This window comes from Erpetoichthys calabaricus, chromosome 6 (genome assembly GCF_900747795.2).
Source record: "Erpetoichthys calabaricus chromosome 6, fErpCal1.3, whole genome shotgun sequence".
In the NCBI taxonomy this organism is placed as follows: Eukaryota; Metazoa; Chordata; class Cladistia; order Polypteriformes; family Polypteridae; genus Erpetoichthys; species Erpetoichthys calabaricus.
The window spans coordinates 198,310,505-198,329,767 of record NC_041399.2 but is presented as its reverse complement, the minus strand read 5'-3'; the positions used below and the strand labels follow the sequence as shown (position 1 = coordinate 198,329,767).

At 41.1% G+C, this 19,263-nt stretch overlaps 2 protein-coding genes across 2 annotated transcripts in view; both read left to right on the top strand.

The window, feature by feature from the left end:
• The window catches only part of LOC114653992 (alanine aminotransferase 2-like), a 493,749-nt gene that overhangs the window by 57,747 nt on the left and 416,739 nt on the right, over positions 1–19,263 (top strand). The gene's annotated exons all lie outside the window — the stretch shown is intronic.
• The window catches only part of dhx30 (DEAH (Asp-Glu-Ala-His) box helicase 30), a 57,239-nt gene that overhangs the window by 30,740 nt on the left and 7,236 nt on the right, over positions 1–19,263 (top strand). Inside the window, 12 exon segments of the mRNA XM_051929022.1 lie at positions 3,008–3,112; positions 6,015–6,190; positions 8,458–8,664; positions 8,883–8,921; positions 8,924–8,966; positions 13,790–13,842; positions 13,844–13,903; positions 13,905–13,989; positions 14,298–14,302; positions 16,798–16,872; positions 16,874–16,952; positions 17,075–17,232. Of these exon segments, the coding sequence (XP_051784982.1) occupies positions 3,008–3,112; positions 6,015–6,190; positions 8,458–8,664; positions 8,883–8,921; positions 8,924–8,966; positions 13,790–13,842; positions 13,844–13,903; positions 13,905–13,989; positions 14,298–14,302; positions 16,798–16,872; positions 16,874–16,952; positions 17,075–17,232 (1,085 nt within the window).

Here is a 19,263-nt window from a genome sequence, read left to right as displayed (position 1 = left end):
ATCTATCTATCTATCTATCTATCTATCTATCTATCTATCTATCTATCTATCTATCTATCTATCTATCTATCTATCTATCTATCTATCTATCTATCTATCTATCTATCTATCTATCTATCTATCATTGATAAAGGGAAAACAAAATAAAAAGGATTATGCTGGTTGCCAAAAATCCTAAAGGATACCATTTCATGACAGCCATAGAATACATACAGGGGGCTTTATTGAGTGAAATTTTTTTTTCAATAAATGAGGAACTTAAACTGCCAGAAAAGAACCCACTCTCACCGACAATCACATTTACACTGTGGTGAATTTATAGGTTTATAGCAGTGGTCTCAAGCTCCAGTCCTGGAGGGCCGCAGTGGCTGCAGGTTTTCATTCTAACTCTTTTCTTATCTAATGACCTGTTTTTGCTGCTAATTAGCTCCTTTTCCATTCATTTTCACTGACTTGCTCTTGAAGGTGCAGACCACTTAATTGTTTCTTTTTTCTTAATTAGCAGCTAAACAATAATAACATCTAAAATGAGCCAAAACACGACCAGCAAACTGTGACCATCATGCAATATCTGAAAATAAAGAAAGATGAAGGTCTCAGGAATGTTGATCTGCTCAGGTCCACAAAACATTTGACCAGAGCTCTTAGAAAAGAGAAAATCAATCACTTCAGAAATGTCTGCTATTGCACAATGAGAACAGCAAACAAGCCCTGGAATTAAAGGATGAGTTTAATTAACAACAAGAATCGGCGCCTAATGAAGCCACTGGTTGGAGTTTGAGGCCCTGACTTAGTTGGTCTTCTGTTGGCTCCCTCACTTCACATTTCATTTCTGTTTAAGGAAAGAACTGAAACAATTAAGAGGAACGATGAAGAAATTCAGGGGTACAAATCTTATAAAACAAGTCAATTAAAATGAATGAAAAAGGAGTTAATTAGCCGCAAAAACTGGTCACCAATTAAGAAAAGGGTTAGAATGAAAACCTGCAGCCACTGCGGACCTCCAAGACCGGAGTTTGAGACTGCTGGTTTAGGGGGTTACAATCATCACATGTACAGAGTAAAGGAAATTTCTTATCTGCATGTGCTAGTCCTCATGCAACACATCCCCACTCTCTGACACCACATCTGTGGAGATGTCAGTTTAAAACCGGAGTAGTCACACAGACACAGGGAGTTGGTGTAAACACCATATCAGGAGCAAATGCGCCCAGTACACTGGACTGCTGTGTTATTGTGGTGCCACCCAACCGATCTGAACACAGAGACCCTGCAGTAACAACACCTGTGGTGAATGCATTGGCATCACTACACTCTAGCACCTTTTACAATTTTACCACTGGATATAAATAAGACATTTTTTTCTATTGCTCACCACGGGCAGGCACACAGTCTAAAGTTGGTTGTTGTCTTTTGCGCACTGCTGCCTAGATAAGCAGCAGCCTCCTTTAAATCTGAACTGGATGAGCAGGGATGGATACAGATAAATAGTCTTGTCTGCTCATCTAATTCTCTGAAAGAAAAGTAAAATCCCTTAATAACCAACCAAGTGATATTTTTATAAACCGAGAAAAACCTGGGAAAGGAAAACTTCAATTTGTAAACAAAGTTGGAATGGGAAGGGAAAGGTCAAAAATAAAAAACGCATCGAGGTAAAGAGGACAATGGTAGAGTGTGCTACACGAATGATCGATAGGAAGAACCGTCAAGAGGTCTTTTTGTAACTTTGTTAAAGACTTTCTGAAAATGAACCCAGTAGTGACTGAGACCGACTGCATGTGAACCTGAAATAGTTAATGGTGATGGAGAAGGATGAAGTGATGAATACTGTAGACCTGGAAGGTTCTGGAAGCAAACTAGTTTGGTAAGACACCAGACTTGTTCTCAGTACAGTAATCCCTCGCTACTTCGCGGTTCACTTTTCGCGGATTCACGACTTCGCGGGTTTTTAAATACAAGTGATTGCCCGCCTATCGCGGAAGTTATGTTTCAGACCCATCAGCAACAGCAGAAAATCCGCGATATAGAAAGACCATATAAACATTTTTATAGTTTAAGCCTTAAAATACCCATCCCACATGCTTTAAACACATGTAAACTTATAAAACACACTTTGTTAACACATATGATATGTGGATGTTGGGCTAAGGATATGAGTAACATCTCACTATTATAAAACATTTTAACTTCACGCAAGACAAGACAGTGAGACAGGAAAATTGGTGATGTACATGCTTTTAAATTATTGACAGGCAGAGCGACAAGTAGCACAAAGCCAGCACAAAGTCCACTTCTCCTTAGCGTTCATTCAGCTCCCCACCCCCTTGACAATGCGAACTGCGCCTCCGGGGAGGGGGGTTTGAGCGAACGTGTGTTCAGCCCTCACACACGCACACACACACTCCTCCTTCTTCCTAACACGCAGAGCGACAAGCAGGCATTTTGGCAGAAGCAGCACAAAGTCCATTTCTGCTCAGCGTGAGTTCAGCTGCCCCCCTTCACAAAGCGAGTGCAGACACATTGACGTCTGATCGCTGCGTGCAGTGTGCAGTGTTTAAGAATGTAGAAAGTGTTTAAGAGCATAGGAAGTGTTTATAAGAGTGTGGGAAAGGTTAACAAGAGAGTGAGAAAGGTTTATAAGAGTGTGGGAAGGGTTCATAAAGCCTTAAAATATGTATAAATAATAAAATAAATATAGGTCGCTACTTCGCGGATTTTCACCTATCGCGGGGGGCGCTGGAACGTAACCCCCGCGATAGGTGAGGGATTACTGTATCTTCTTTCTTAACTTCCAAGGTGGTGATGTTAGACTTACTGATCTGTTGTTAGTAAGGCTGTGGTGTATAATAACATTTGACATTAAAGTAGTTCTATAGACCACACTAAAGAATCACGCAGAGTCGATGTCTACTGTATCAGACACCCCGGGAGTGACCGCGGTAGCTACTGATGAGTGGTCCTTTTCTAACCTATGAGCTTCTTCTCTTGGTATTTTTTTTTTTTTTAGGGGGGATTCTGTGTTTTCTGCCAGGGTGGCAAGATATCCGAGGTGTTCAGGAAAGACTCTTGGAGAAGCCATCATTTCAGTCTGGAAAACAACTTCTTTTACCAGGTGAGACTGGAACAGACACTTTAGTTGAATCAAAAGGTCTGTCACTGAACGGACAGCCTCAAAAACAATGTCCGTATACATTACCAGTCATACGTTTTAGAAACCCTCAGTTTTTCCAGTTTTTCTTTGGATTTAATTAGTTAGCGTTAGGTAAAGCAGTAAACTGCCAGAGGTTTAAATTTAGGTTAACAAAAACTTCAAAAAAAACAGGAAATTTCAGAATATTACAAATGGGTCTTCTTCACGGAACCACTAATAGGTTACAACCTACAGATGTGCTGCAGCAATTCAAGTAAATGAAGCCTTGCAATTGGAAGCAAACAGTTTGCACAGGTGTCCCAACTTGTGTTGATTACTGAAAACCTCTCAGAGCTGGAGCAGACTGTGTTACTGCAACCTCTGAAGTGCTACTTGGACAATATGCCAGGATAAAGACAAGAAAACGGCAATTAACAAATCAAGAGAGACTGAGCATTATTACCCTTAGAAGTGTAGGCCGTTCATTTAGAAAAATTACAATAAAAATCCAAGTGTCTGTGAGTCCAGTTTTGTCCTACACAATCCAAAGGCAACTGGAAACTGGAAGAAACTCTGATAGGAAGAGATCTGGCCGAGCCAAAGTCAAGAGCCAATCAGAAGAAGAGTTTCTGAGGCTCACCAGCTTGTGTGATCACAGGCGCCTCACAGCACAACAGCTTCAGGCTCAGTTTAACATTGCATGTGAGAAAAAGCAAACCTCAGCCTGTACTGTGAAGAGAAGACTTTGTGCCAAGCAACTGAGTCCAGCTAGCCCATGACTGGCCCTGGCAATCGTCGGAGGAGCAGGCTCCGTGTGTGCATGAGAGCTGACGACCAGTGAATGCTCATCTGAAAGTACAGAATCGAGCGACGAGGACTGAGCTACACGGGTGCTTTGGACCTCACAAACAGAAGAGAAGCTCATCTCTCTGATGTCTTGTGTTTTACATAGCACGACAGAATGGAAGAATAGAAAAATGTCCGGGATTGATACCGAATGCGTTGTACTTGTTAACCATTTGCACAGCGGCAACTTTGTTAGGCAGCATCTTAATATCTGTCAGAGAAAGAGGCAAGGACAGCTGTGCTGAAAGATCATCACACATTCAGTAAATGTGAAATGTCCACCGATTTTTCAGTGGTGTCAGTTTATGGTCCAGCGATGAGATCAACAATGCAGTTAACAAGTCTGACATACCTAATAACTAGATATCACGTAATGCGAGATCGGCTTTACTTTTCTAACATATGAACAGGTGTATTCACAGATTTAATTGTTTCTTGTTTTCTTAACAGTGAGATGCGCATAAAAAAGAAACCAAAAGCTCAACTGCTAATGTGGCCATTTAAACCTGCGGCTATTCATCATAAAGTAGCTGCCTTAGTAAAATATTTGAAAAGAAATGAGAGGGGGGAAAAAAAATTAAATGATTGAGAATTAGTAAACCTGTTCCAGTCCAGAAAACATTTGAAGGATCTCAGGAAATTAAAAAGAAAGTCTCCAAACTAAGGAATGGGAGCATGAGGAAGAAATAGAATTAAATAGCTGGTTCTATGAACAGTAAGAATTGGCTTCTATTAAAAAAAAAAAAAAAAGGGTTACAGTGAACATGTGAACGTCTTTAAGGCTGAGATATCAAACTATGCACAAACTGTAATTTTATTACTTAACTAGCCATGTGCGTCCAACTACGTTGCGCGTGTTAAAGTTGTCTGTGAAGGGCTCCCTGTTTAAACGCGGCTGCCAGTCGTGAACTGGGTCCTTCGTCGCACAGCATTATGATTTTTTATAAGGGAAACAAAATTACAAAACAAAACCCTTGGACATTGATTCAATAGGAACGGCCTACTTGGAATCACTGTCGAAATAGTAATTATGTGGTGGTGGAGGAGCATTTCTGCTTCTCTCCATTCAAGTCCGTCTTGTTTTCACGACGCTGTCGTTTCCTCTCACGATCTCTTCTCAACCTTTCTCCAATCTCGCAGGTTGCTTTGTGGCAATCCAAAGAGTAAGGAAGAAGCAATGCTTCTTTCTTGAACTCCAAACGCCGACTGATGGAAAATCACAGAAGTGTGTCCGACTTATATACTCTGACTGCCGACTCCAAGAAGTGGGTGAACATTCAATTTGGACGAAGTGCTGCCAACGACGGTCGATAGAAACACAAAAAAACACAGTCTCGACAACGAAGCAGGTGTCGATGCCAGATCTAAACACAAAGCACGGTGTCGACGCCAGATCTAAACACAAAGAGTGCTATCGACAGTGTTTGTAAACGAAAGTAACAACCAAGGCAGTGTCAGGGGAACATGAATTCGCGGACAAACAAAGATCAAGATCCAAATAAAGATTATATATAAAGATTAGTTAATTTAAAGCACAACAATTTGTTTAGTTTGAATGTCTGTGTTTTGAGGTGTGACTGGAGTACTACAGTCTTCAGTAGTATAAGCCTGGAGAAGATTCTTAATGCAATGCCTATGTTTTAGCTGTCTCTCTACTGCCATCTAGTGCTTCTTCTTCTAATTCATTCGCGGACAAACAAAGATCAAGATCCAAATGAAGATTATATATAGAGATTGGGTGGGTGTTGAAAAGGAACCAAAATTCTATATATCATATAATCTCTGCGTATTGTGGGGTCTAAAAAATTGACTTGCATCCTGTTACCTGTATGTTGTACTGGATGACTGACGATGAGCGTTTTTTAAAAGTTCCATTTCCGTAGACAAATGACTACAAACACAGCTGAGATCTTTTAGAAGGTACTTCAAGATGTTCAGTCGTCCATTCCTATGTAGCGATTCTTTCCTTGGCAGTTGGCGTGTATTTTAGGTAGTTTATTGTAAATTAAATTGACACCATGTTGCTTTATTTCCACAGTCCATTCCAACCTCCCTATGATGAACCAGCAGGCAATTTTTCAGACGCCACCTGCTGGCATGCGCAAAATCATCTTGGCCACAAATATTGCTGAGACCTCCATCACCGTGGACGACATTGTGCATGTGGTGGACTTGGGAAGCCATAAGGAGCAGCGTTACGACCTTCGAACTAAGGTGTGACGTTAGTTGTCCTCTTTATCACTCGAGGACTTGCTTGATTTACAGCGTGACTGCCTTATGTTTCCACTGCCTGTCTGTTGTTATGCAGGTTGTTGTGTGCAGCTTATGCTAAATGCAGAAATTGAAAATGGTGGTGTTTGATGTTTGAATATTTAGGTGCCATTTTTATTTTTATATCCTAAATCAGGGGTCTTCCAGTTTGGTCTTGCAGGGCTACAGAGAAGATTTTTTTTTGTTACAGTGCAATTTGTTAAGTAAAAACCAGTTAGTACTGCTGAAGAAATTATTGCAACGCTGGGATGTTTGTGCTTCGTTTTAGTGAATTTGCTTGTTATGACTAAAAAGGCACAGATAAGGGTTCAGAGTCTTAAACAACCGCATTTATCAATATTAAGCTTTACTTGTTTTCTTATCCATTTGCCAATTAATAATGAGACACAAATGACAGAAGAGCCAGCAGCTCACCTTCTGACCTGGGTGTGCTCTTCAGGAGGTATCCATTTTAATAAAAGTTATAAAGAAATAGCAGAAGAAAAGAGAAGATGACAGGGCCGCAAGAGATTTGGACAATATCGTCAAAAATGACAAGTCTGCAATTTAAGGATTAGATTAGATGAGATAAATTTTTTAAAGCCTAAGGGGAAATTTAGATGAATATAGCAGTAGAAACAAAAAAAAACAGAGAAAAACTCACAGGATACTGTAGATAGATAAATATGAATGACACTATATGATAGATAGATAGATAGATAGATAGATAGATAGATAGATAGATAGATAGATAGATAGATAGATAGATAGATAGATAGATATTGTGCAGAAATAAAAAATATTAATTTACCATAAAGAATAAGTTCAGTAACTTTCAAGTCAAAGTTGTTTCTTTACAAACTTAATATATATTCATTAGCTGCGTAAAATTGTGTTCTAAAGTTGAGCGTTTTCTATTTATGTAAAAAAAAAACAAAAAAAAACATACATAGTCAGACCTAGCGTTTTAGAATTGGGGCACGGAGAGCCATCAGAAAATATTAGCCTTAAAACTTACCACGCACATATGTCCACTTTGAAGCAGTGAAAGCTTTAACATAAGAAAACATGCTTTCCGTGGTTTCTGATGCATGATTGTGACAGAAGGGATCTGGAAGTAATTGCTTTATTGCTTAATTATGGTACTGTTTTTATTGTGGTAAGGATACGTTTCCTGTTCACTTAAGTGATAAACATGGCTGTCCTGGTAGCAAATCAACACGATACCAAGCACATGGCACCAACAGTTTACTGTGATTTTGACTTTTGAGAGGAAACCACAGCCTGAGGTTGAAAGGTTACTGCGGAAAAAGATGAGCACTGAGGTAGAGCACACAGCTGGTCTTCTCTTACAATGGCTGAATCACATAACATATATATATATATATATATATATATATATATATATATATATATTATATAATATATATATATATATATATATATATATATATATATATATATATATATATATAATTTCTTTGAAAATGACATGTATAAGCTATCTTACAATGTGTGTATCATCTGAAGACTCAGATTAATGCTCAACAGTGGATCGTCTTTTTCTGTATCTTTCTGTCCTCTCCATCTTGCTCTGTTACACCCATCACCTGCATGTCATCTCTCACCACATCCATAAACCTCCTCTTAGGCCTTCTTCTTTTTCTCTTGCCTGGCAGCTCTATTCTTAGCATCCTTCTCCCAGTATACCCAGCATCTCTCCTCTGTACATGTCCAAACCAACACAATCTCATTCCTCTGACTTTGTCTCCCAACTGTCCAACCTGAGCTGACCCTCTAATGTCCTCATTTCTAATCCTGTCCATCCTCATCACTCCCACTGCAAATCTTAGCATCTTTAACTCTGCCACCTCCAGCTCTGTCTCCTGCTTTCTGGTCAGTGCCACCGTCTCCAACCCATATAACATAGCTGGTCTCACTACCGTCCTGTAGACCTTCTCTTTCACTCTTGCTGAGACCCGTCTGTCACAAATCACTCCTGACACTCTTCTCCACCCACTCCACCCTGCCAACATGTCATAAAACGAAATAAGTTCAGTTATCAATAAGGATTGGCTTCTAACAAAGCCATTGGCCTGGAACAAAAAACCTGCAGTCATTGTGACCCTACAGGACTGAACACCCCACCATATATAAATGGTTGTGTTTATTGAATGTTCCTGACCGTTCAGTTGTTTTTCACTTTAATTACATTTCCTTTTCTTCCACAGGTTTCTTGCTTGGACACGGTGTGGATCTCTCAGTCTAATGTGATTCAAAGACGTGGACGAGCAGGGCGTTGCCAGCCAGGTCATTCCTATCATCTCTTCCCACGTCAGCGCCTTGAAACTATGAACACATACCCTGTCCCTGAAATCCTGCGCACCCCTTTGGAGAACTTGGTTCTTCAGTGCAAAATACACAGTCCAGATCTTTCAGTGAGTTTTATTATGTTGACACTCAGCCTCCTATTAGGAGCTAGTTTTCTATACGGGTTTAGTCCCCTTTTCCTGGAATGGACTGATAAATGTGTCAATTTTAGGGATTATGTATTTCCTGAGTCAATATAAGCTTTTGTGTTCTTTAAAAGTTATTATTAACTAAAGTTTCCTGGAGTATATTTACCTAGTATGTGACTTTTTCCTCTGATCTGCAGGCCGCCGATTTCCTTTCGCAGGCTCTGGGATAGCCCAGATAGTAAATGCCGTTCTTCAGGCAGTATGGGGTCTCCAAGAGATTGGTAAGTAAACCTTTCAAGACCTTCTCGGAGAGGTCATCAGAAGATCTGCTGCTTTCTAATACCTGACCCCACTCCTCACATGTTTTCACCTTGATTAAACGACACCATTCCAGTCCTTACTTGGCAGATGAGGGCTCTTGGTTCTGGACTTGTTTTGGTTTGCTGTCTTCTATAACTAACTGAAACTCTAAGTGCACAACTCTGAAATGAAAATAAATCTCATTTACAAAGAAAAAAAGTAACATTTTAAATAAACCAGCTTCTATTTTATAGTGGACCCTTCATACTGACTTAGGGGTGTCACATTCATATATCGATATAAAATATACAGAGCTGCCACTGTACACCCTGCAATAACTCACTCAAAAAAACCCTCCTTGAGCGAGACACGGCACCCGCCTGGGCCTAACAGAAAAGTGAGCTGATGTGTTCAGATTTGGCCCGCCACCGTCGCTGCTGACAAGAAAAGACAACTATATAGAATAAAAGTAAAATAAAAAATATTAAATTAAGTAGAGGATACCAAATCAAACACTGATATGCATATTGTATCCATATGCATGCATATATATATATATATATATATATATATATTATATATATATATTATATATATATATATATATATATATATATATATATATAGAGAAAAACAAATTACCGTATTTACCTCGTGTACCCACACACCCTCGTGTAAGACGCGCACCCTAACTTTTACAAAGAAAATGTCCGAAAAAATTTTTTGCCCTGTGTACGACGCGCGTTGTGATTGTATAGGAAGCATTTAGGGCACGTTTTCTGCGAAATGCCCCTTCTGTTTTTTGTTGCATGACGAAAGTTTTTCTTCCGTCGAGCGCGAGACAGACAGAGAGAGAGAGCCCAAGCAGAAGAAGTAAACATTCCAGAAAAAAATTTCTTCGTGTATGACGCGCACCTGATTTTCTAATGCTAATTTTCGGGAAAAAATGTGCGGGCGGTACACGCGTAAATATGGTAATGCACGCAGTCCTAAAAGGGACCATAAGCACTGTGTCAAACAAACCAATATTCCCCAGCCTAAACCCCCATCACTAATACACATATGAAAATAAATAAAACACAAATACAAAATCCACTATCAATGCACTAAAAATGTCAGCCCAGTTCATAAGCAGTTAATGAAAGCAGCAGTTTTGATCAGACTGTAATGGCGTAAAGAACTTGTCTGTAACGTCAGCGGTTATAACTAGATGATGAAGTGAACGGCACATGGCCACAAACCCTAATGGATTGGTCTAACAGTGCATTTTGTGATGACTACTGTATTAAATGTCACTTTAGGTGGCCACCTAACTTTGAAACAGTGGGTGAAATGAACATTAGTATGTTCCTGGGCCACCAATGGCTGACATTTGGATGCTTTTTAAATGGAAAACTGGAGCAAACCTGTCGATATACAGGTGGGCAGAAAAGCAAAAGGGAGCCATGCTTTGCTGGGTGGCATTTTAGATCCAAATGACCATAACGCACCTACAAGGACAAGATCAGAAGTTCTATCACCAGAAAAGGCAATTGCTTTACGCTACCGCTGTCTCATTCCATGTTCTGCTAATGGGAAATGACCTTAGATAGATACATACACATTCGTATACATGCCAAAGGGCAGCTGAAAAACAACACCTACCTGTATACACAGGACCTAAACAGTTTAATATGTGTGTAGGCCAGAATACACACCTACCACAGACTCACACCTGAACAAACATTAAGGGAGCCAAACTCCAACAAGTCCAGATCTAAACAAATAACAAATCACTGGAACAAGAACACTGGGGCAGGTGATACGAGGCAATGCGTCAGGGAGATAATAATCAAACTTTAATTAAATCATTACTTCTGTCTATTTGCAGAGAATTGTAAGCATCAAATACTAAGAGTCGAAATCAGAAGAGAATATGCAATCTGAACAATTCAAGTCAATGTCCATGAAAACTGGATTTTAAATTACACAGATGTGTCTGTCTTCTCGTTATACAGTATTAAAGAGTCCATTCTTCTTAATCCATCTGAGGCATTCTTTAAAAGTATGCGCTGCCATGGCTTTGTCCTCTCTTTTATTGTTGTACATTTTAGGTGGTTCTGCACTTTTGTACCTTGAGGCTGTTGTGTGATGTCACCCCCCATTAACGGTGTATCATCATCCCTTCATTATTGTCTCTCATATATTGTTGCATCGAGTCTCTCAATAACTGCATTCTCTTTTATACTGTGCCTTGATGGCTGACATTAGTAAAATGAAATGGTTGTGAATTTACCCTTGGTGGTCTTGCTCTTCTGTCAACCTTGAAGTTATTTTAAGTTATTATGAGGTACAAGTTATATATAACAAAATCTTTTCTTATAAGCATATACACACTGGTTAGTTTATCTGAACTTGCACATACTGCCTTTGGTTTACATTTGTCTATTTCCCTATAATTCTCTATGTTTATATTTATGTTTAACTGATGATTTGAAAGAAGACCCAATCTTTATCTAAAGGGGGTCTCAGAATTGGCACGAAACCTCTTCTAAAACTCTGACTTCTCTCATTAGCCCTTCAAGCACTCATCTTCATTCAGCTTCTCCTCCCTTCTCCCTGACAGTATGATGTCATTGCCTGCCTGTGATCTAAATGTGACTAGGCTCTTGCTAGCTTTTCCCCCAAACCTTTTTTTAAATGAAACAAATTAAAAGTTAAGGTAGTTTTCTCTTATGATCTCTGTATTATAGTTGGGTCACTCAGTTTATTCACTTAAAAGCTATGTCTTATCTAAATAAAACACTTTTTAATTACCATTTATACTCGTATTTAAGCTGTCCTGCGGATAAGTCAGGGCTTGATTTTACTGTATAATTTCCAGTATTTTATAATGTTGGTCATAATAATTCAAATGTGTAAAACTTGCGCTGTTGGTCCAAGAGATTATGATATGCTAGAACGCTGACCTGAGAGAGTAACCACGGAGCACACGGACTATTTTTTTATATGCATTGTGCCTATGTGACCACACGGTAATACCCAAACTATCCTGAAGCGACATTTTGCACTGTTCTGTGTTTTTTGTATCTCACACCCTCATATACCTTATCTACGATGGAGCGTTCGATCAGGAGAAAATATGAAGCTGCTTTAAATTTAAAAGACGCTGAAGTGGCGAAAGAAACTGGTAACTGCGCTGCTTGCAAAGACAAAATTTGATGCGTCTTAGAGAAACTGGTGTGAGATTGGAGGAAGCAAGACGATGTAAAAAAAAAAAAAATAATTAAAATTTAAGTGTCGTATTTTTGAACAGGTGTATAAGGGGTTCTGATTTTTATGATCGATTTTTCGGGTTTCAAGATCCGATTGATATGCGAGTATATACGGTAAATATTACAAATCTTTGCTTCTTTTTATTAAATATTTTGTAATCCCCCCATTACAGCTGTTAAAGGAACTGGGAATGGTCCTGTTTCAGCCTCTTCCTTTTCAAATGCAATGTGCTGCTGCATCTTTGGCCTGAGGTTTCCTCAAGGCTATGAGTGAGGCTTACAGTATATTACAAACTACGGCCGCCATTCTCCCTGGTCACCTGAGGCACATGGTTCTCTGATGTCACTCTTGGGCCCAGTTAAGCCCTTCCGTCCTTTTCAGAGATTCATTAATCTGGAACCCTTTATCAGTACTGAGAACCAAACTGTGACTTGATTGGTTAACAATCAGTTGGTCCTCAGTCTACTAATTATATGGAAATGTTTTTTGAGAACCATACGTTAATGGTCTTGTTGCTAGTCGCACACTTCACATGTAATCTGTAAAATAAGTTATGTTTTGCATATGGTGTTTTCCAAGCCCTGGGGTCTGGGTAGTGCGGCCTGCTGCCAGTGCGGTCTGCGAGTTTGCTATTATTTATAATAGAAGTGGGTCACATGGTTTAGCGGCATGTGGTGATGAAGAGGGTCTCCTCAACACTCGCTCTCATGATCTTGTTGACTCCACAAGGGGTTAGACCCCCATTCTCTAGTGATTAAGCTCGATTCACCTTGCGTGGGTGGGTGTTTCACGACACCAGAAAGGTGTGGTCTATAAGTGTGTGGAGAGTGACAGGGATTGTCTTTCATGTGAGCTCACTTACCCCGATCATACTGGTATTGAAATGGAACAAAAGGCTGTTGCTAGCTTTTAGAGAGGGAATTTAACATAAAGAATGGGTGAATATTCTAGAAGTTGCAGCAGTTGTAGTCCCTTCTATTTTAAGGTGCCACCAAATTAATGAAACAAATATTAAATCCTTCAATTAAAGTGTCCTATTTAATCCATTCACCCATCTTCCAAAGTACTCCGCTGCCTGCAGTCTGGCGCCCATTGACGGACACCGGGAATTGGGTTTCTTCCCTGGTGATGCAGCCACCTTCATTCATGGATTTAGCGTCATGTGACTCCACCATTCATGGAACTGGGCACAAAGTGTCAAGAGGATGCCAGTCTATCGCAGGTCTTCAGGTATCAAGTCTGAATTATTGGCTCTTACGACAGCAGTCATGAAGCAATGTCTGCCCATTTTGGCAACATTGCAAATGCACTGGAAAGCCTACAGAAGGATGGGAGATAGAGTACAAATATGGCATTTGGTTTTAGAATCCAGTAGAGAAGAAGCCTCAACTGGAACCCACACCAATCCCACAGTGCCATTTAGCATGTGCCTGCCAAGATCTGAAAACCTATGTTTTCTAATTTATTTATTTGACGCAATGCTTAGATATCTGACCATTTTGCTCTCCCCGGCTCTATTTTTATATTCTTTTGTTTCATTTTGTTGTAGGTGTTTTGGACATGAGAGAGCACTTAACCACTCTTGGTCAGCACATTGCCCATCATTTCTAATGACCCCCGGCTGGCAAAGGCTATTGTCTATGCAGCTGTGTTCCGCTGCATGCTGGCCCATTCTGACCATTGTGGCCTGTTTTGACCAGGGATTCCTTTCCATAACATCCTCCAGAAATCGAGCAGCTGTGGACTCAGGTGAGTTGTGCAGATAACACTGAGATGGCATCCTGAAGGATGAGCTGGCAGGTAGCCCGCCATGACCCTTGAGGCTCTGGGACTGAAAACTCCCCTCTTGAGTTGTGAGTTGATATCTAATTTTGGTGTCCTCCTTTAGTAATCTATAGCACCTTTGCATCTGGCAATCCCTTTTCCCTGAGGGTCACTACTTGGGCTGTTTTGCTGCTATTCAAGACCTCTCTTCATCTAGACCGAGATTTGGAGGCTTTCATTTGAACTCTGTGCCATCTGAGCCCAAGTTGTGTTGATTTTGACTGATGTGTCAGTCAAAGCGCCATTCACCTGGTCCGTGACGAGTTAAAAATGTTTATAAAGGGGCTTCTTGCTTTGATTTGAATCACACCAAGGTGACGGTAATGCTGAGTTCTTTGCTATCCGAGTTTTCGGATCTTCAACTTGTGACGTCTCACCTTCCCTATTTGGTGCTTTCACATAATTTTCTGGTCCATTTGGAGAAATGTGAGCTTGCTCTTGATTTGTTACAAAGACAAACCAAATTTCTTGTTTTCATGAAAATAAAGAGCAAACGCAACTCTTACATACTGTATATATAAACTGTGCTCCAATTGCATTTCCACCTATAAAGATTAAAGATCGGAGTTAACATCACAGCTCAGAGAATTCAGATACCACTGTTTTCTCAGAATTATCCGACTTGTAGCTCCGAGTTTGTAGGGCGTCCACATGCAATCTCTGACTTAGGAACTCCTGTTTACTTTCAGTCGATAGAACACGAGCGCACAATAAACCTGAGAAGCTGCTAAACTACTCTGTCGTCATGAATTTCAGAGTTTTTCGTGACCTCTAGGGTTGTGAAGTCACAGCAGCCTGAAATATTTTGACAGAACATCATTCACGGTAGAAGTAAAGGCTGGATATACTTGACGCTATGCGACTTGTACGCTTGCGGACGCTGCTGCTACCCAAGCTGTGTAACTGACTATACTTGTGCATGTCTTTATATAAATCTGGAGGACTCCACCAGGTGGCAGTGCGAGAAAAATCATCACAGTGAGAAAACAACGTCTGGTCTTTGCTTTGTTTTGAGTTAAGGGAAGAAAGATGGTGAAGATTAAAAATTCTTTTCAATTCTGATGCCGTTGCGAAGCGTGCAAAAAAAAACTAAATAAATAGAAAGACAGCATCAGCGACACTGGAGATGGTGTCTGTGAGACCTTTAAAACGTATCATGTCATACGATGGGGAATATGCAACTCTTGTATTGCCTATGCGAGAAATGGATAATGAAAAACACTGCGAATGCCTTCATATGTCAGCATTTAAGTCTGATGAACTATCAAACATCGAAACTCGTACATTGTTGCTGTTGGAGCTGCAATGCGGCTTGGTGTCGCACTGCATTATCTTGCAACGGTCGAATTGCCACTTCTTTTAACGGACATTTTCCACTTTACACGGACATTTCTGTCTCAGATTTCCTTCCATTTCATTTGCATGTTTCCACATCCACTTTCAAAGAGCTGCCAATTTGACACTAGCTGTTCTGATGGGCATGTTTGTCACTATGGAGATGTTGACAGTATGATGTTGGGCGTCAAAAACTTGAACACACTGGCCACCCAACTTTTTTGCTGGTACTACAACTCCTGCGTGCGAGTTTCTGGCGACAGTGCTCCCAAATGAACGCTGGGATGCCATGATGTTTGTGTAGAAGCGTATATCCTGGCCCTAAGACTAATTGCGAAAGTCTCCGAGGCAGCTCCATCTTCTTGTTTCTGCTGTACTATACAAGCTGAAAATTAGTAAAGAAACAAAAAAAAAAAAAAAACAAAAGTGAAAAATGCAACTGCATTACAAATCACAATTAAAGCCAATGTCATATTATACAACTTCTAGTCGGAAGGAACGTCAAATTTAACGACTGCTGATGTCTGTGCCTGAGGATGTCGGATTACACAAGTACAAAATTCCTGGTGATGTCAAGTATCGTCAGTTCCACCCCCTTTTTTCTGACGGCCAACAATGTACTGCCTGACAGAGCCGGGGTGACGATGAGAATGCTTTCTAGCTACGATTCGACCCTTAAATCTTTTCCAAATATCCCCCCAGGGACACACATAAAAAAAAAAATAAAGTTCTATTTATCGAATTTATCTTTTTTTTTTCCATTCTGTTGTGGTAAGTTAAACACAAATCTCTGTTCTGTTTGCCAGGTCCAAAACACCCACATTGCTTTTTTTTTGTCACATGATCGGTTGTCCGCTCCCATACGTACACAAGTTCGCCCCGTCTGATTTTGTCGAAGTGAGTCGCAGACAGGTTGGACTGAGTCGCAGGGTACGTCAGAATTCATGAATGTCTGTCACGTGATCGTGTTGCAGCAGCCTCAGACTCGCCAAGATCATGAATAAAAAATTGCTAGAAACGTCCTGTGATGGGATGTGGCGTTAAGCAATCAAGGAAAGTATGAAAGCTCCCAAGAGGATGAAAGATTTAAAGAAAGTGACGTGCAGCTGAGGTGATAACGCCTACAAGTCTGTACATCCCATAAAAAAAAACCAAAATGAAGTATAAAGAATTTAGAACTTCCTGTTGAATGAAGTGAGTGGCCGCCCCATCTCATTAATTCAGCTTTGCTCTTGGCCTTCAGTTCTTGGCTGAGTTCTTAAGCTTTGGTTTTGCTAGCCGCCTTGTTCTTGTATACCTGAAGATGGAGGCGTTTCACTCTTACTGTAAGGGACTTCACATGATGGCGTGGGTTAATATATGTCCTCTTTGTCTCACACCCCCTCCATTCAGACAAAGATGGCACTGAGTGCACAAAGCCAGAGTGATCATTTGGTGTTTGTACGCGCCGTGGATGGCTGGCGAAGGGTGCTTCAGGAAAAGAAACCCTCTGTTACGACAGAACTATTTGGAGGAGAACATGCTGTATGGCCCCAGCCTTCGCTTTATTCAGGGTAAGCAATGCCCGGGCTCGCTAAGGTAGACCACCTCTGTCTGACTGCAGCTCCCGACCTGCACTGTCAAATAGGGACACATCTTGTCGGTTTTTCTAATCACGGCTTTTGTTGGCTTGCAGGGTTGATCCAGCAGTTCTCGGAGAATGCCTACGATGCCTTCCTGGTCTCTGAGCCATCGCATTGCACCCATCCGTTCTCCAGGTGTAACCAGTTCAGCAAGGTGGACGAGCTGGTCAAGGGGGTCCTGCTGGCTGGACTCTATCCCAACATTATCCAGGCAAGGAAGGTTGTTCTTTAGTACTGTGCACGTCACAAATGGATGGTGTAGAGCCGGCTGACTGCCACCCTACCCCATGTTGCCTCTTTTAGCATCACATTCTTAATTGATGCCATGTAGCAAATCCAAACCTTCTTACGTGATATCAGCGCCTGTTGAATTCTGCTCCGCACTTGGAATATTTTTATTTTACTATTATGTTGTATTGAGGATTACTTGTGTTCTGTTCTGTGTATTGTATTGTATTGACCCCCACTGCACGCCCCACCCTACCTGGACAGGGGTCTCTCTTTGAACTGCCTTTTTAAGGTTTCTTCCATTTTTTTTTCCCTACAAGGCTTTTTTTTTTCTCTTCTTAGAGAGTCAAAGCTGGGGGGGTGGGGGGGGGGGTACGGGGGGGCTGTCACCCCTTGTGCGATTTAGGGCTATACAAAAAAGAAATTGGATTGGATTGTATAGCAAATCAAAAAGTTACCATTTTGTTTTCCCCACAAAGGGATCTAAAGTCACATGGAGGCCTTGTTACCTTGTCAAGCTATACTCCATATTTTTCTTTTCTGCAAAGGGTGTTTTTATGTATTGCAGCACTTCTGTGATTGGATTAGGGGTCTGACGTGGTCTTTAGCTTGACTCCTTCAGCATGTGCTAAATGTCCTGAGTGTTAAGAGATATGGTTCAGTCGTAAAATGAACGACCATTCGAATGGGCTGACCACTTTGATTTAATAAATAATACTAAGAAACCAAGGGCGGCGCAGTGGTAGCACTGCTGCCTTGCAGTAAGGAGACCTGGGTTTGCTTCCCGGGTCCTCCCTGCATGGAGTTTTGCATGTTCTCCCCGTGTCTGCGTGGGTTTCCTCCCACAGTTCAAAGACATGCAGGTTAGGTGCATTGGCGATCCTAAATTGTGTGTGCACCTTGCAGTGGGCTGGCACCCTGCCTGGGATTTGGTCCTGCCTTGCACCCTGTGTTGGCTGGGATTGGCTGCAGCAGACCCCCGTGACCCCCAATGACTGACTAACAAACCATCAGGCTCTGAGGAGGACTCGGTAGTCATATTAGTCAATTAGTGGCACGTGGACAAAGTTGTGTCAGCTTGTGGCCCATGATGTCACATTCCAGAGCCCCGTGTCGGCTCACACGGTGACAATGTGAATACTTTTTAGCTACGATCTTGGCCATTAGTTTTTCCCCAAATTTCCCCATGGGGGAAAAAAAAATAAAGTTCTGTTTATCCAATTTATGTTTTTTCCATTTAGTTGTGGTATGAGACATCAGATGTCCAAATCTCTTTTTATGTTTGTCAGGCCTAAAACACTCGCGTTGCTTATTCCTTTTGTATTGCGTGATATGCATTGTATTCCTCGGTTGTCAGGTCTCCCTCTCGTACACAAGTCTGCCCCCCAGAGTGAGTCACTGGGTATGTCATGACTTCCTGTCACATGATTGTGCTGCAGCAGCCTCTGACCTCGCTAAGATTATGAAAATTAAATCAGTGACTGAAAATCTCTGGAAATGTCCTGAGATGGACTTGTGGCCTAAGATGTCACATTCCAGAGTCCTGCGTTGAGTAACGGGTGGTGGTGGTGGTTCACAAGTGTGGGGTTATGTATCGGTGGGCTCAGATCTTTAAGTCAAGGTGGGTTCCCGTCTCGCATTTCAATGGTTGCCTGCCACCTACCCCATGTTGCCTCTTTTAGGGTCACATTTGTATTTGATAGCATATAGCAAATCAAAATGCTACCATTTTTTCCTAAGAGGACCCATGAAGTCACACGGGCAACTGGATATTAATTACCTTGTCCAGCCACACTCGCTCATTTCTGCATTGGATACGTTTGATGTATCTGGGCACTTTTATGTTTGGATCGGAGTCCGTCATGGTTCAAGATGACTTGCTCTGGATGTGCTAAACGTCATGAGTGTTTTTAGCTTGGATAGGCACGTCCACACCCCAGACATGAGCAGGTACATGAACAGGAGAACGTAAGCCGGAGACGACAGACTTCAGAAAAGTGGGAACAAATGAATT